The sequence below is a fragment of the Marmota marmota genome, unplaced genomic scaffold, assembly GCF_001458135.2.
Source record: "Marmota marmota marmota unplaced genomic scaffold, marMar, whole genome shotgun sequence".
NCBI lineage: Eukaryota > Metazoa > Chordata > Mammalia > Rodentia > Sciuridae > Marmota > Marmota marmota.
In genome coordinates, this window is record NW_026000171.1 from 2,605,448 (window position 1) to 2,623,399 (window position 17,952).

A 17,952-nucleotide genomic window follows, 5' to 3' on the forward strand; every position below is an offset into this window, starting at 1 on the left:
AGTATGGAGATTCCTAGGAAAGCTGGGAATGGAACCACCATTTGACCCAGCTATCGCCCTTCTCGGTCTATTCCCTGAGGACCTTAAAAGAGCATACTATAGGGATACTGCCACATAAATGATCATAGCGGCACAATTCACAATAGCTAGACTCTGGGATCAACCTAGATGCCCTTCAATAGATGAATGGATAAAAAAAATGTGGCATTTATACACAATGGAGTATTACGAAGCACTAAAAAATGACAAAATCATGGATTTTGCAGGGAAATGGATGGCATTAGAGCAGATTATGCTAAGTGAAGCTAGCCAATCCTTAAAAAACAAATGCCAAATGTCTTCTTTGATATAAAGAGAGCAACTAAGAACAGAACAGGGAAGAAGAGCATGAGGAAAAGATTAACATTAAACAGAGACGAGTGGGGGGAGAGAAAGGGAGAGAGAAGGGAAACTGTATGGAAATGGAAGGAGACCCTCATTGTTACACAAAATTACATATAAGAGTTTGTGAGGGGAAAGGGGAAAAAAAAACAAGGGAGAGAATTAAACAACAGCAGATGGGGTAGAGAGGGAAGATGAGAGGGAAGGGGAGGGGGGATAGTAGGGGATAGGAAAGGCAGCAGAATACAACAGTCACTAATATGGTATTATGTAAAAATGTGGATGTGTAACCGATGTGATTCTGCAACTTGTATTTGGGGCAAAAATGGGAGTTCATAACCCACTTGAATCAAATGTATGAAAGATGATATATCATGAGCTTTGTAATGTTTTGAACAACCAATTAAAAAAAAAAAAAGAAAGGCCCCAGGTCCGAGCCTTAGGGAAATCCATCTAATTAATATAGAGATGGGTGAGCACACTCTGCCCTCATGATAGCCATAGCCATGAACACTCAGGGAATCTCTTGTTCAGTTCAGCAAGAATGGCAAATGAAAGATTATTTCCAGGGGGTTAACCCATGCTGTGTACAATGGCCTTGACTTCTCATTGACCTCAATGCACTTCTTCTAGCTTCTGAAGGAGTCCTCTAGGCATTTGACCATCTGGCCCATGCTTTCTGATGGCCAGGCTGCACTCACCCCCTTTAGCCTTCTCTCATGGTGCAAGCCAGCTCTCTCGTCTTACCACATCTGTGTCCATATCACTTGAAATGCCTTTCTGGAGCAGGATGGCTGAAGACTATGTTGTGCTCTACCTTCTGGGGAGTGGAGAGGCTACCATGAAAGCAGTCCCCTGATAGCCGTGAGACTTGTGGCAGTGAGCAAGCAGAAGGAGTGGCCAGGATTGCTAAAGGGGCTCTGGGATGTCAGCCTCAAGCCGCAGGTGGCTAATGCACTATAGCCTGACCAAAGCTTTGGTTTGCCTCTGAGTGTGAGCTACCCTGAATCACAGCTGAAGACAGCTGCCAAAGAAGGGTGGTCCTAGACTGAGTGCCATCCTCATCACCTGCCCAGTGATGTATCTAGACAGCCTTGGTGCCGCAGTCCGGCTGCGGCAAAATAACCGGGGGGTGACGAACAACTTGTGAACGTTGATACAGCAGGAGTAGGAGCCGTTTATTGCAGGACAGGAGCAGTATTTATACATTCCGCACAGCTTATCTAATTAGCATAAACTAGATACAGCAGTCAACCAATAAGGAATCTCCACACTTAATGGCTCGCTGGTGTTACTTCACAAACCACTCCCTCTGGCATTTTGCCAGGCACCATCCAGACTTGTTTACAGACTCTAACACTTGGGCTTTGCAGAACAGAGGTTTTGAGGATTTCTGTAGGGAAGAGTCCTTCTGTTCCAAGTTCTGCCCTGGTCCAGGTGGGGAATAGGCATGCAGAAAGGCCCAAGGCAAGAAGCCTGTCTCTAGTGTCTTAAGATGGAAGACCCCTGTTGCCCTGCCAACACGCATGCCCAGTGCTGTCCTTCTGTATTCTCCCTCTGCGGAGGGCCTTCCTGGCCTGCCTTGGTTTTCAGAAGCCACCACCCCTCAAGAACAGCTCTGGGCTCAATTCTGCCTGCTTTTACTTCCTGCCCATGATACAGACAAGAGCCCACGCTACAGGAATAAGTTATGGAACTTTATCCTGCTAGTCACAGTTACGTTTCCAGCATGCAGCTCCATCTTCATAAAGAGGTTGTTTCTCAAGTGCAGAGACCAAATGTTCTAGGCTCCCTGGAACTGTCCAGCAGAGAGCTGAACACAGATGGGGCTGCTGCACAAGTCAGTAACAGATCCAAAGCTGTTGCAAGAAACCCAGCACAGCTGCTTTCTGTTGTTTCATTCCTCCATCCATCCATTCATTCATTCAGCAGGTGCTTGGGAAAGAGCTGGATGTCTAAGGTGTTATTTCTGCTTGCATAGAGCTTAAAAAAGAAAATAGGAAGAATAATTATAATCACCACCTTTTATTGCCTGCTCAGAGGCTAATCGCTGTTCTGGATGCTTTTTATTAAAGGTCATTTATTTTTATTTATTTATTTACTTATTTTTAATTGGTTCATACCATCTGGATGCTTTGAATGTATTCTTTTCTTTTTGTTCTCACTTGGATCCTGCAAGTTTGGGATTCTCATTTTACAGCTAAAGAGACAGGCTCAGAAGTCACAGTGCTACTGAGTGGCAAAGCTAAGGTTTAAGGCCAGGTACACTGGCATGCTGCTTTGCTACAAAGTGTTTCTCAGATGTGGGACTAGATTGAGCCTGATCAACTCATGTCTCCTCTGTGCAAAGTGGAGCTGCAGTGTTTAATCTCTCATCCCCTCCATTTCTAACATTCCACAATTCTGTCTCCTATAGGGGTCTTTTCCCTCCAGGAGGCAATATCAGGAATTTTCTGAAAAAGCCCTGTTCTCTCACTATGGATTTTTGGAAAGCTTACTCAGGGAGGGCTGAGAAAGGACTGTGGGCCTCTGAGGTCTTGGCTTAGGCAGCAGCAGGTCCATGAGGACCCATCAAGAGTTGTGGAGGATGGCCCCCATCCAGAGGATGCCTCTGCCCCAAGTAGACCCACCCTTTGTGTGTCCTTGCTTTCTCCATGGGGGTGTGCTGCTGGCTTGCTTTCCTGGGGTGAAGCCCTAAGGCCTAAGCCATTGTCATCAATTCACACAGTTGAACCCCTCCCCTGATACTGCTTGCCTGATACTGCCACCTCTTTCTTCTTGTCCCAGATAGTGGACACCATGGCCAAACCCATGTTCCAAAGGAAAAATTAAGGACAGTGTCTCAGGGGTGGACTGCTTGCCTAACAAGCACCAGGCCCTGGGGTTCCATCCCTTTTGCGTGCACACTGCCTCCTGGTCCCCAGAGAAGAGATATGATTGGAAGGAGCTCCTGATGGCAGCTTGAGGCGTGTGTGTGTGTGTGTGTGTGTGTGTGTGTGTATGTGTGTGTTCCTACTTCATTTTACTCCTCTGTAACCAACGTGAACTTGGTTCACTAAGGCAGTAAGAAAACATGAGCCATTTTCTTAGGGCCGTGGGTGGTTTTCCTCCCTAGTGCCTCAGTTTCTCAATATCTTGCATTTCCCCTCATCTGAAGTTGTTTTGTCACTTTGTCTTTCCCTCTCACAGATCTCCCTCTGCTCCCTGGCTCTCCACGCAGGCTGAGCCCTCGGACAGGGGTCAGAGGGTGCCAGGGCCCCCAAAATGGACAGCAGTACCTCAAGGTGCCAGGTCCCCAGACCCAGAATCCACAGGGCAGTTCCAGCAGAGACTCTGGCCAGGCCTCTGGTGGAGAAAGCCCCCACAGCAGCTCTGTGAGTACTGGGAGTGGGCCCACCCCAACAGAGGCCCCAAGGGAGCTTCTCACCTGGGGGATCCTCCAGCTGGGGCTGGTGTGTGTACCTGTGTGAGACCCTGGGCTTTTATTAGGGCCCTTTTCTCTCCTCCCTCTAAGTGAGGTGATTCCCAGCAACAGTGATTCTCTTGGTTAGGGGAGGGTCCAGAAAGGACGTGTGGGAGGCCAGGTGATCCCACCTGTCAGTCTGCAGACACCCTGGCTCTCCTCCCATAGGCCTGAGGAACCTGTCTTCTCTGCCTCTGTGACTCTGAGCCTCTCCCCTGTGCCTGGCACTTCATCTGGTTGCCTGGGTGACCTCTCAGGTGGCTGCAGAGGCAGCTGGGTATCAAACCAGTAAAAAAACAGGGAAACACCCAAGGGAGGGAGGCAGGTCTCAGCCCTGCTCCGCCTTGTTCTCTCTCCTCCTCTTCTTTCCACCTCCCAGTCTGGAGTGGAAGAGAGAAGGAGCCAGTTCCTCCTGCTGCTGTCATTGGCTGCTGTCATTGACAGGGTCCTCACCAGTGACTGAAAAGGAGGAGGAAGAAGAGGATGTGGGCCTGTGAAGGGCAGAGTGTCCAGTGAATTCCTGTGGGGGGGCCAGGTGACTAGAAATTGGCCTTTGTTCCAATGGATCCAGAGAACCTGCCTGTGAGTATTCTCTCTGTGTGTGTGAATGCATGGAGTGTTTGCAGGCCAGTGTTCAGATCTGAAGGGAGGTGAGTGTGTGTGGGTGTGTCACAGCACACGTGGAGGGGAGATGCGTGTATTTGTAGATTCCTTCACATGTGTGCAGAAGTGGCGGTGCAGGGGGATGTAGGTGGAGGTGACTGTGTGCACATGCAGGAGTGGGTGTGTGGGTGGGGGGGCAGTGTGGATGTGCTGGGGTCTGCTGCTGCTAGGTGTGCAGTCTGTGGAGGTGATATCTGTGTGCGAGGATGGTGGAGTGTGTGTGAAGCACTGATGTCCAGACTGTAGACGTGTGGGTGGAGGGCTGTGTGGGCTGTGTGACAGATGGTCTCAGGCTGCTCTGTTCCTGCACTGGGGCGGTCAGGGCCTCTGGGACTGAGGGACTTGCTTCCTAGTCTACTTCCCTGTCTTGAGCACAAGGGTAGCTGTCTCCACACTCATCCCCTTACTCACTGGAACTCACCATCCCTGTCCTTTTTTCTCTGGCCAGGTCATCAATAACTACCTAGATGCCAACGAGCCTGTGTCCTCCGAGGCCCGTCTGAGCCGCATGCACTTCCACGACAACCAGAGGAAGGTGGACTATGTGCTCGCCTACCACTACCGGAAACGCGGGGCACACCTGGGCCAAGGCTCTCCTGGCCACTCGCTGGCTGTCATCTCCAATGGGGAGACAAACAAGGAACACCACGCTGGGGGCCCCGGTGACATTGAGCTGGGGCCACTCCATGCCCTGGAAGAGGAGAAGAGGGAGCAGCGGGAGGAGTTTGAGCACAACCTGATGGCTGCTGGGCTGGAGCTTGAGAAGGACTTGGAGGTGAGGCTGTCCAAGGCAAGAGCCTCTGGGCGGATGGGCTCTTGGTAGTCAGTGCCACCTGCAGGGAGCCTTGGCTTTGTCCTGGAAGATGGCACTTTCTTTCTTTCTTTTTTTTTTTTCCTGGAAAAACCAGATTTTCTTGCCCAAGGTCTTGGTATTGCTGCCTAGGTGGTTCCAGGTGGCAGTGGGATGGCCCTGGTGTACCAGTCTCCTCCCTGGGATTTGGCCTGGTTACAGACTGAAGGCAAGACTCTGCTTCTGGAATCTCTCTCCTAAAGGCCTCATCTGGTAGCCTTCTCCATAATGTTTCCTTGGGATGAAGACCTGGTTTTCCTGCTGAACTTTGGGTCTAAATTCCTCTGTGGAGATAAAGGGATCTCCTTTACTAAGGATAGTGTCAATTCTGGCTCCCCGAAGGAGCTGTTGAGGACATTCTGGGGAACTGATAGGACATATTTTACCGACTTGTAAGCTATGTATACATCACCTCTGGTCAGCAGACAGTCCAAGAGAATCCATGGAAATTCTTTCTCCCACATATCCATTCTTCCTTCTTTCCATCTACCCATCCATCCATCCACTTGTCCATCCATTTATCCACACTGATGGTTTAAAAATGATCTGTCTTTGTTATTTCCTCCAAATCCCTCACTTACCTGTTTCACCGACCCACACTCTATTCCTAGCCACCAGCCTTTTCTCAGTTGTGGCTAGGTTATCTTTGCCTTGTCTTTGTGCTGGGGGTCCCCTCTGTCCAGATCTGTGTATGCTCATCCTTCCCTTCAGGTCTCAGCTCCAATCTTATCTCCTTCCAAACATCTTCCCTAAGTACCCCTGATGACATATCTTCACTCCTGTCATTTTCTGTCCCTTGCTCCTGCTTTATTTTTCTTCACCTCACTTATCCCTGCTATTTAAAATAACATGATCGATCTATCTATCTATCTATCTATCTATCTATCTATCTATCTATCTATCTATCTATGTCTCCACTAGCTCCATGAAAGCAGAGAAGAAAGGATCTTGTTTAGTTGGCTGCTACATCCCAGCACTTAAGACAGGGTCTGGCACATAGTAAGATGCTTAATAAATGTTAGTTGAATAAATGAGTGGCTTCTCTGAGTCTCAGTCCCCTTATCTGCAAAATAATGGATGCCTTGCTGAATGGTGGTTTTTACATCTCTCACCATTAGATGGGGCAGTGAAAACATTTAGCCCAATGTCTTGTACATAGTAGGTACTCAATTAGTGCTCATTATAATTATTTTAAAAGGTATTATGCTTAAGGTTCAGCTGTTATTCTCATCTGAAATCTATTTTGTAAGATTCAAGTTAATACTATCCTCAAATTGGGAGGGACCCCCAGAGATCATTCCTTTCTTTCTCTGTCCCCTGGTAGATGTCATGCATCTGGGCTCATGTCCTTTTGGTGACAACCTCTGTTGCTTATCCAGACCTCTCAGGTAGGAGATGCTCCTCTGGGGTTGGCATTCCCTCCAGTAGGCAGAGTGGGCTCTCTCGCTGTGGGGTTGCTGATTTTTACTTTTTGAAACCCAAAGCTTATTTGGTGCCTCCATTTGGAGTTCTGGTGAGGTTTCTTCAAGGTAGTGGTATGTTCTGAGGTTCTGCAAAGAGCTCTTGGCTCCCACCACCTCTGTGGGAACTGCAGTCTATCTGCCTATTGTGGGGTCTCAGGAAGTGGAGGTCAAGGCTTTGCTCAGGGCTCAGTTGGAAAATGGCATGTGTCATGCTCAAGAGGGTGGTCTCTGAGGGCTGATGATATATGTTCTATCAGCCCTGGGACCTTGGCTAGGTTACATGATCCTTTTGAGTTGAAGTTTGCTTGTCTGTAAAGAGGGAATAATACATTCTTCACTGGGTTGTTAGGAAGCTGAGACAAGACAACTAAATAAAGTATTTAGATAACAATGTTTAGTAACAATGAGTCAGTGTTATTGTTAGAGTTGCCAGGTTTGGTGAATGAAAATGCATGGTGCCTAGTTAAATGTGAATTTCAGAACAACAAAGAATAACTTCGTGCAGAGTGCCATGGTGCATGCCCGTAATCCTAGCGACTTGGGGTGCTGAGTCAGGAGGATCATGAGTTTGAAGCCAGCCTCAACAACAGCGAGATGCTGAGCCACTCAGTGAGACCTTGTCTCTAAATAAAATACGAAATAGGGCTGGGGATGTGGCTCAGTGGTCGAGTGCCCCTGAGTTCAAATCCCTGGTGCCCCCCGCCCCACAAAAAAGAATAACTTCTTTAAGTTATTATGAATATGCCCTATTCAATATGGGGGATATGTTTATACTACAAATTTAAAATTCAAATGGGTCTGTCCTGGTCCCTCTCACGATTTCTGCTAGCATCTCTGTTGGTCTTCCCTGCTCTCTAGCATGTTTCACTTTGGCTGCTCCTGGATATTCCTGGCTTTGGCTGGGAATCGGGAGGGCACAGGGTAGCTCTGAGGCTGACTATTGTTAGAGGGGGCATGTATCATGTCCTGGATTGTTGTTTCTTGTGTATGACCACTCAGGGCTCCTCCCTCCCAGCTCCCACCTCTGACTTCAAGGCCCACTTAAACGCTTCTCCTTTATGAGCGTTCCAGGTTGTGCAGTCTCCCCAGGCCCCTCCTCGTAATTATTATGATGGTAGTGGAACCTCACAGTGAAGAGTTAATTGTCCTTCTTGACCATGGCACATTATTATTGCTAATCTGCAGAGGAACTGCTTGTTTCTGTAACATTCCCCTTACTCTTTGCTGCCCACTCCCTCCACAGGCAATCATTCCAGTGCATCATGGTTCTGGAAAATGTATAGAACTGTTATTGCTGTATGCAATTTTGTTTTTCATCTTAAAAATAGACATTATTACCTTGAATAGTTTTATTTTTACAGAAGAAAAGAAATAGTACAGAGAGTTCCTATACACCTACCTGGTTCCCAGTTTCCTCTCTTATTAGCATCTTACATTTATTTGTATGGATCATTTGTTACAATTAATGAACCAATACTGATACATTATAATTAACTAACATCCATGCTTTGTACATATTGCCTTAGTTTCTTATTTTTATTTATTTTATGGTATTGGGAATTGAACCCAGAGGCCCCCTAACACTGAACCATACCTACAACCCTATTTATTTTTGAGACAGGGTCTCCCTTAGTTGCTGAGACTGGCCTTGAACTTGCAATCCTCCTGCCTCAGACTCCTGAGTTGCTGGGATTACACCATGCCTGGCTCCTGAATTTTAAAACAAACTCTCCTCTATTCTAGAATGCCAGCTAGGACACCTCATTACATTTAGCAGTCATGTTCTCTTAGGCTCCTTTTAGTGGTGACAGTTTCTCAGAACTGTATGTATTTTAAATTTACATAAAAGCACTCTGTTTTATAGCTTATTGTTTCCTTTTTTCCTCTCAGCACTGTGATTTTCAGACACTTCACATTCTGCATGTACGTCCCATCCATTATCTCTAATGGGAAAGCAGTTTGCAGCCACCGGAGTTTACTGAGTCATTTCCTAATAGTAAAGGGAGCTTAGATGTGCCAACCCAAACAGAGCTGAAAATGGATTGTCACCTCCTTCAGGATTGGCATTCCATGATTTTCTTGGTTTCCCTCCCTTCCTCAGCACCGTCTTTGTGCCAAACACTGTTTGGGGATCCATCAGCTGGGGCCTGTGAAGTTCTCAACAATTCTTCTCTATGTCAATGGGGTTGGCCTTGGCCTTGAGCAGCGGTGGGGGCATGGGAGGGGGACTTTGCCTGACTGCAGCTGGCAACAGTTGATGAGCAGGTGCAGCCCTACCTGCTCAGCTGGGACTCCCCACCTTTTGGGCGGGGCGGTTTTAGGCTCTGATTTCATTTTGGCTTTAAGGCAAATGGAGAGGAAATGGGTCTTTGTCAGAGACACATTAAAAATTATTCACTTAGCCTTTTAGGTCAAAATAATTTTGCACCCACCAAACTTTGAATTTCAGAATTCATTTCCAACCCTGGTTGATATCTGGGCAAGCTTTTGACAAGAGGACAATTGGTGTGTACTTTCCTTTGGTGTTTTAGTTTTTCATTCTTTGTGCATATTTCCACATATTGATATTGTCTGCATTCATATTTTAAAGATGTTTCTGTATTTTATCAGATGACTGTGCTACAGTATGCCTCTATATTTTCTTAGTTTTGACCATTTGATTAGAATTTCACTGGAGACATCCCTGGAAATGCTTATGCGTGACAAAGACACTTGAACCCTTACTTACTACCAATTTATATAATTGAGGGCCATCTCTTTGGAGATAGGAAGCCCTTCCAAATGGGAAGCCAGTTTAAGCAACTCAGGAGGTGTGCTCAGGCTTGAGCTTCCAGAGTGAGTCTCCTCTTGTCCTGCTGGGGCTATAGAGAGGGTGAGCTTAATGGGCCTCTTGTGACAGCTCTGGGAGGTCTGACCTTCCCACCTCCTCCCACTGTCTTCCAAACCTCCTGCCTGACCCAAAGAGCCAGCAGGACAGAGACAGAGGCTCAGATGCATGGGTACCACCCGGGGTGGGGGAACCTCCAGAGCAAGGCACAGTGCCATGCATGTGGGAGGCCAGGAGAGGTGTTTGTGCACTTTGAGGCATGAACTTCCCCTGCCCTTAGGCCCTAGAATTCCAGCAGGCATGGTTCACAATTCCATCTTTTCGGGCAGTAAGGTCTTTGACACTGGGAATGAAAAGGAGGCCAGGTGTGCACCTGTTCAGGGTTAGTGTTCCTGGGATTTGGGCTTTAGAGAACTGACAGCAGAAGCTGGCATTGTGTGGTGTGGTCTGGCATCTGCAGCAGGCACATGGGTTATTTCAGCAGGTTCAGGCATAGAGAGGACAATGTGCCAGCTGGGAGGCCCCAGGACCACACTCCATTCAAGAGGCTAAGATCTCCTTCCCCACTTGGAGTCAGGTGGGAAGCCAGGAGGGACCCAAATCCTTCTCTCAGCAGAAAGGAAACCCCTCCCCCAAATCATAGACTGTCTCTAACACCTGATCCTGACCCTGTAGACCTGGCAGAGCCTGGGCATCTCTCACCTCAACCCAAATCACTGCACTGAGTCCAAGGAATGCATCTCACTTTCTTAAAACCAGCAGCCTCTGTTTCTTGACCTCTGTCATCACGCCCATTCTCACCTCCTTTCCAGGAACACTTTTCTATACCTGATTAAACAGCTGATAGGACCATCTGTCCTCTAGGGTCTTTGGAATGAGGTGGTAGTAACTTTGGGAAATTCTCTGTCTTTAGAGTTTTGTTGTGGTTTATATGTGAATTGACCCCCAAAAAGCTCATGTGTGAGACAATGCAAAAAGGTTCAGAAGTGAAATGATTGGGTTATGAGAGCCTTAACCCAATCAGTGAATTAATCACTTGATGAGACTAATTGAGTGGTAATTGAAGGCGGGTGGGATGTGACTGGAGGCAGTGGGTCATTGGGGTCGTGCCTTTGGGGTATATATTTATATTTGGCAAAGGGAGAGCTCTCGCTCTGCTTTCTGATCAACATGTGAGCTGTTTCCTTCCACCATGACCTTCTGCCGTGATGTTCAGACTCACCTCCAGTCCCAAGAAATGAGGCCAGCTGTCTATGGACTGAGACCTCTGAAACCTCCTTTGTGATTGTTCTGGATGGGTCCTTTACTCACAGCAGTGAAAAAGGTGACTAAAACAAGTTTAATGTGTGGTTTTAAGGACGGAAATTGACTTTACTATCTTCTGTGTGCTTCCTAAGACACATTTTTGCTATTACTTGGATTTGATCAATTAGTCTTCACGCATATCCTACACGTAGGTGTTATTACAGTCTCTTTAAGGAGATGAGGCTCAGAGAAGCTAAGTGACTTGGCCAAGGTAACATTGCTACTAAGTTATCCATCTGGGATTTGAATCTCATCTGAGCTTCAGACCTCCTTGGATTTTTCTCGTCCCAGGGAGAGTTGCCAGGCTCTTTGTAGGAGTTTCCTATTCCTCCTTCCCCAAAATCCACAGAGGTTCTCTGCAGGGGCCAGGAGGTATTTTTCCAAAGGAGGAGATATGAGATACCTTGCCCTCCCTTTCCAGAGAAGCGTATAGTGCCAGAGCAGTGAACTACCAGGCCCTGGGCTTTTGGGCCTATTGGAGGTTTCTGTGGCCTCTCAGAAGCAGCAGGCCAATCTGGGCACATCTCCCCTTATGTGGTATAATAAACAGCTTCCTGGGTGCAGCCCTTAGAGTTGCCTCTGTCTCTTAGGTTCTTAGAGAGCTCATGTCTAACCAGCTCCTCCTCTTAGAATGCCCAATTCTTGCTTTGACTTTGCTTTTCTAGAGGAAACTAGGACTTCGAATCCTTAGCAAAACCTGATGTTCTGTCTTTTAGGGTGACAGTATCCCCTGGAGTCTTCATGCCCATTGTTTTGCCTGGGGCATCCACAGAAAGCAGACCATTGGGTGCTGGAGTGAGGGCAGTGGTGTATTTCTATGGGATGGGCGTCCCGAGGCCTGCGTTGACGCCATATAAAATCAGTCTCTGTGCTCCTCAGGAGTGGGGTGGAGGGGCCATAGTAAAGGCAGGGGAAGTGATACGTGAGTTTATAATGATGCCAAGTCCACACTGCTCCTTGGTGACGGCTGCCACACTTTTGTGAGTGGGGGTAGCAGCCACACTGCTGTTAACATGCCCTAATGACTAGGGAGAACGTGATGATTTCCCTCTGGTCTTGGATGTGTTCCTGTCCCACTAACCTCCCTCCCCCAAGCAGCATCTAGAGCCCTGGGCTTCTCAACTATCTATTTTCTACCCCAAGGGAGCTTCAGTAACACAACAAAGACAGCCCCTGTAGCCCTGCCCTTGGGACCACAGAGCTGAGAGCTGAGCCACAGGTGGGCAGGCAGGATCAGGTTTCAGAGGGCAGGACTCAGGCAGCCTGGGGTGGGAGGCAGGAGAAAGAAAGGAAGGGGTGAAGTCCCCCAAATCTGGGTAAGTATTTCCTTTTCTAATGAGATGATGATGATGATGATGATGATGATGATATAAACAAACATTCCATCTTCTCATTTGTTCACTTTAGCAAATCCACTGAGGTAAGTAGAGCAGCTATTGACCCTTCCCATGGTCTAGGGAAAGGAAGTACTTTATCCAGCTGGAGAAAGGCGTGGCTGGGCCTTGAAACCAGCTCTTCCAACTCCTACTCCTCACATTTGCTTAAAATAACTCACCTGAGGGGTGTTTGGCCTGTCCACTCACTCCGCCATGGAGATAAATAAGCATTGTCCAAGAATTGAATGGAATCGGGCACTTGGGTCTAGTTAAGAAAAGCAGGCAAAGAGAGGCAGGGTGGGTCCCTTTTCAAGTCCTTTATGTCCATCATCTTTCACTTATGGATGGGCATTTCTGGTGGTCTGCAGGATCCCTCAAAAGGGGGTAAAAGGAAGTTTCTGGGCTTTGATTTGCCGTGTCCCATCCTGTGATCCCAGAGGGCATAGATCAGTGAAGTCGAAATTGTCTTGCTAAGGGACCTGGCCTGGGTCCCTTCTCTACTGGCTGTGTGTTTTTCTGATTTTCCTGTTACCAGGGTCTGTCTGGTAACAGATACATGATACGTATGAGAAAAATGGGATCACAGTGCCCTAGAGTTGTAAGGTTTGAGGTAAATTTTTTTTCAATTTCATCAGAGAGTGGGAACTGAAATCCAGAGAGAAGATATGACTTGCATGTGGTCACGGTGCTAGTTAATGCCTTAATCAAATTAACCATTGATGATAGAAAGCCTATGTAAGCACATTAGTCAAGGGAGTTAACTTCCTTCTATTAGGTCGGTCTTCCTTGTAGCTCAGTTATTACCTTCCTGCAAAGCTGGTATCCCCTGGTGTTCCTGCTATGACCACACTGGGTGTTGGTGACTGGGACCTGTTCTTGCCTTAACTATGTGCTGTGCTGGTTGTCAGATATCTTGAGTATCATTCCTGTTTCCCACATGCATTTACAGCAGCCTCTGTAGTTGGTGAAGAGAGACTTGGAAACAGTTGGTCTCAGTCCTGCCAATCATTCTTCTTCATGGCATTACTGGATGATTTGGGCTCTGAGACACACATCTAGAAAGAAGTCCTGCTTTGTCACCTGAAAATTCCAGGTCTTTGAGGCTTCTTGGGCAGTCGTTACAATGGCAAAGGAACGAGAAAGCGCTACCAGGAGGAACCTGCCAGGCTCATTCTCGGGCTTGCTTTCTTCTGCTTTAGTGATTTATGGAGCACCTCTTAGGTGCCAGGTGCTGGGCTGGGAGATGACACAGAAGTGAAAAAGAGACATAGTCCCCGTCTTCAAGGGGAGGCAGAATTGATAGGGGAGAATCACATGATGAGGTCTAAAAGTGCTGTGGAGAGAATCCTGGGAGTGTGTGGGGGGGTGTGACTCGAGGAGGTCTTGACCCTGCCTTAGAGCTGTTGGCTAAATCATCTTCCTTGTCCCCACCCCAGATGCTGGGGGTCCCCACAGAGGGGAATTTGGACTGTGTTCCCTGTCCTTATCTGATCACCTTCAGCATGCTGAGATGCCAGTGTGGACCATGCACGTTTAGAGGGTTTAGCCGAAGTGTTTGTGGGGTGTGGCAGAGTCTTTGGCCCTTTCTGGTGTGAAGATAAACACGGTGGATCTGTTTGGTGTTTGATAGATGTCGAAGGTGGTGCTTGGGGCTGCTTCAGCCTTAAGTGCCCCTTCACTGCAGGAAAGGTCTCATTGCTACCCCTGCTCATCTTGTCACTGATGACCCTGGGACCAATGTGGCAGCAACAGGGCTTCTTAAATCTTAATGATTTTTGTGAATAGAATTCAGGGGTAGAATTCATAAACTTGGATGGTAGGAAACTGCATCTTTATTTTCATTAACATTTAACTAAAATTTAGCAGTTATCACAAATGAGGATGTAGACAAAATCCTATAGTATTTCAAGTGTCTATGATTTTGTCACCTATGGAAGTGACATGTAGATTTGTCATATTGTAGTCATTGCACATACCTTCAAAAACATTTGCATTCTCCTCTACTTTCAAATTAGGACACTTCTTAGATGTGCTGCTAGGTCTTATTATTTAATGCATTGATAAAGAAGTAAGCATATTACTCTATCACAAATTTGTTAAAATTTTGATAAGTACAAATTTTGTTTTGTTAGCTTTCATGGCTATTTTATACATTTAAAAGCTTTCTGAGAAGTGGTCCATGTGTTCCATCTGTCTGTCCTAGGGTTCCATGGCTCAAAAATAGAGACCCTTGATTATATCTCGCAAAACCTAGGAGAGGCCTCAGACAGTTGGTGGCAGTCTTGCCTGGCTGCCTGTGAAGAGAGACCAGATGGGGACAACCCCAGCTGCTGTCTGGGAACTGCCTGGCTCAGAGAAGGCTCCTGAGTTGTCTCTCTGCAGGGGTTTGGTTTGTGGGTCACTTGGCATCAGCTGAGCTCCTACTCACTACAGCTGCCACACTGGGCCAGCATGACTATCTGCACTTGGAAACTTGTGGTTTGGTCCTTGCTATGACTGGACCCAATCTGAGAGTGAGCTGAGCACTGGATATGCAGGTTCCAGGTTCTGCTCTGCCACCCCCTGGCTATTACTCCTTGTCTGTCAGTAAGTACTTATAGAGGGGAAGAAGGAGAGTGGAGAAGGGAAAGAACATTCATGGAAAAGATGTGGAATTGGCTGATTATATTTAACTTCACAACTTAGTTCAGGTTGTGATTTTTTTTTTTGATCACATATTCTTATAGATTTTTCTAAGTTGTTTCTTGTTTGAATGTTGGAATTAAGCATATTGCTATTTTAAGGCTCTTTGTAAAGGGTTTAGTGAGGAACACCATGACCTGTGGGTGTCCTGCTATCTTCTGTGTGTCTCCAAGGCCCCTTGCTCTGCCCTTCTGTGACCTACAGCACTGAACGATGCATGCTGTTTGAAAGGCTGACTCCTGTTCTAGATGAACAAAGGGGCAAATGGATTGGAGTGTTGCTGTGGAGTGACATTATCTCTAGGGGCGATAATGCTTCTGTTTACATCCAGGCCACCAACACAAGCTATGGGTCACCTAATGTACTCCAGCCTTCCCTTGTCTGTGTACTGTGATTGTAAGAGAAAACAAACTGATGTTAGAATGGAGGTAAAAGGAAGAAAGCAGGCAGAGTCAGCCACGTCACTGTGTACAGAACAGAGCAGGTGCACTTTGGAGAACCTGCCTTCCCTCCTCCCTCTTGAATTGCTCAGGGATTCAGCTAAAATCAGAGGATATACCTGGGCAAGGTGGTGCACGCCTGTAATCCAAGCAGCTTGTGAGGCTGAGACAGGAGGATCGATCGCAAGTTCAAAGCCAGCCTCAGCAACTTAGAGAGACCCTAAGCAACTTATTGAGACCCTGTCTCAAAATAAAAAATAAAAAGGGCTGAGGATGTGGCTCAGTGGTTAAGTGCTCCTGGGTTCAATCCCCGCTACCAATAAATAAATAAATAAAAATTAAAATAAAATCAGAGGATATGTAAATCTTCCCAGCAAGATTGATAGACATTGTCATTCATGGCTCTTAGAGAATCCTGTACATTCTGATGCCTCCCAGAATGTGAACCCCAGTCCTGGGGCGTTGCGGGTTTGGCAGTTTCATCTGCTATGTTCCACTCTGATGTGGCCAGCTGCTGGACTCTCTATCCAGCCCAGCTGTCCAGGGGTCAGAGTCAGGTCTGGACGAGGTGATCGCTGGGTTTCCACTGAGGAATGGATTGTTCTCTGGTGTCAAGGGCTGCGGTCTGTCTGTCTGAGGCTATTTCTGTCCAAGCTGTGTTCCTTCCTTCCCTCAGAGCTCTTGCAGCCCAGGGAACTTACACTTAGCTCATCCACAGGCCTTTGTGGGGTCAAGGTTGCTCAGGCCTCAGAGAAGGCCTATGGGGTTTAGCACCTTTTCAGGAATAGGAAGTCAGGGGTGGGATTTGATCAGTGTGCTGTTCTGTTGTTTTGTTTTCTGTTGTCAGATGCAAACACAGGGGCCCCCAAAGGCTTCAGAACAGAAACCCCGGGGCCCTTGGAGTTTGCATGGGTGTGTTGCTGGCTCCCTGAACTCACTGCCCATCCGTGGTTACAGTGTTGTGTGTGTTGCTATGTACTGTTCTCACTATGCACTGTGGAGTTGGGAAGGACGCGCCCAGACCACGGCCTGTGAGTAGGGTCTGGGTGTCCCAGCCGTGCTGCGGAAGATTCAAGAACGAGTGGTTATTTTGGGAGGTGACTTCTGTCCTTCTACACCTGGACTTCTCCAGCAGTGTGACACAGTAGGAAGAACTTCAGGTGTGGAGAGTGAAGAGCTGGCTTCGCTGATGTCTTTGTGTAAGGTTCTTAGCCATGCTGGGTCCATTTTCTTACCTGAGATCAGTAGCCAATACCTTCCAAGGATAAAATACTTCATCAACTATAAAGTGTCATAAAATAGACCCAAGTTGGCTCCTTCACCCTGTTCTCCTTTGTGCTTTAATTTTCCATTTTTTCCCACCCTAGGAGCTGAGTTGACTTTTCTTCATTTTCGGAATGAATGAAACTGTCTAATGAATGGATTAGCCATCCCCAAAGGAGGAGGCACACCATCCAGTTGGGAAACAAGAGAAACACCAACAGAGAGTTAACTATTCAAGACACATATTCTAATTGCTTCTTTCTCTGTTTCCTGAGCAAAAGGATTTACAATTTTCAGCAATTTGGAACCCATCATTCTGATTTTGAATATCGTTGCTTACCAGTGTCATGATTTTAGGCATAGCCATTTGCTACTGTCTGTACCATTATTTGCTGAATACTTTTGTTAATCTGGCTCACTTTTGAAACAAATTTGTTTTGAAAGGGAATATTGTGTCTATCAGAAATGGAAAACCCACAGTGACTGAGCCAGGAGGATGGCAAGTTCAAAGCCAATCACAGCAACTTAGAGAGGCCCTAAGCAACTCAGTAAGACCCTGTCTCGAACAAAAAAAATTAAAAGGGCTGAGGTTGTGGCTCAATGGTTAAGTACCTCTGGGTTCAATTCTGAGTACTTTAAAAAAAAACCAAACAATGAAGAACCCATATCACTGGATGATAAGTAGACAATGACTACAAAAATAAACACACAGAGGCAAATGACATTGCTGATTTCTAGCCAGACACTGTTGGCTGTAGAGGGTCTGAGGCTGCAGCCTGTTCACTCTTTGTTAAGGAGCTTAGCTAATGTCTTAGAGGCCTTGCCATCAAACTGAGACTCAATCTTTGCAGGATAATTGGAAAGAGACTTTCCTTTCTCATGCTTTTATTAGTAACATTTGATACTATGTTGTACCTGTCCATAATCTGTTGCCCTTATTTCACAGTTGGGCAACTTCCCCAAAATGCTTAGTACCACATCTATAGCCATGCTTGTCCCTGGATAGACTGAAGACTCTGAGGATAGGGATTGTATTGTATTAATTTTGGGGGACAGTGTTTGACACATAATACATACTCGATATTATTGAATCGACGCAAACATAACCTCTAGCAAAGACAGTGCATTGCGGAGTTGTTCTAGAAGGAAGAGGTCCCAGGTGTGGGGGTTGGTGGGAATGCTTTCCAAAGGAAAGGGAGCCCCTCTTGTCTTTTCCTTAGCCGTGCTCAGCAGGTTGCT

At 46.8% G+C, this 17,952-nt stretch overlaps 1 protein-coding gene across 2 annotated transcripts in view; it reads left to right on the forward strand.

Annotated features, from left to right (window-relative positions):
• The window catches only part of Ano2 (anoctamin 2), a 355,142-nt gene that overhangs the window by 26,450 nt on the left and 310,740 nt on the right, over positions 1–17,952 (forward strand). Inside the window, exons 2-3 of one of the 2 annotated variants that reach the window (XM_048787661.1) lie at positions 3,571–3,755; positions 4,956–5,282. In XM_048787661.1, coding sequence (XP_048643618.1) covers positions 3,571–3,755; positions 4,956–5,282 — 512 coding nt within the window. Of the gene's footprint in view, positions 1–3,570; positions 3,756–4,283; positions 4,427–4,955; positions 5,283–17,952 lie in introns of those variants that run through there. The other variant, XM_048787662.1, reaches the window with a different exon arrangement.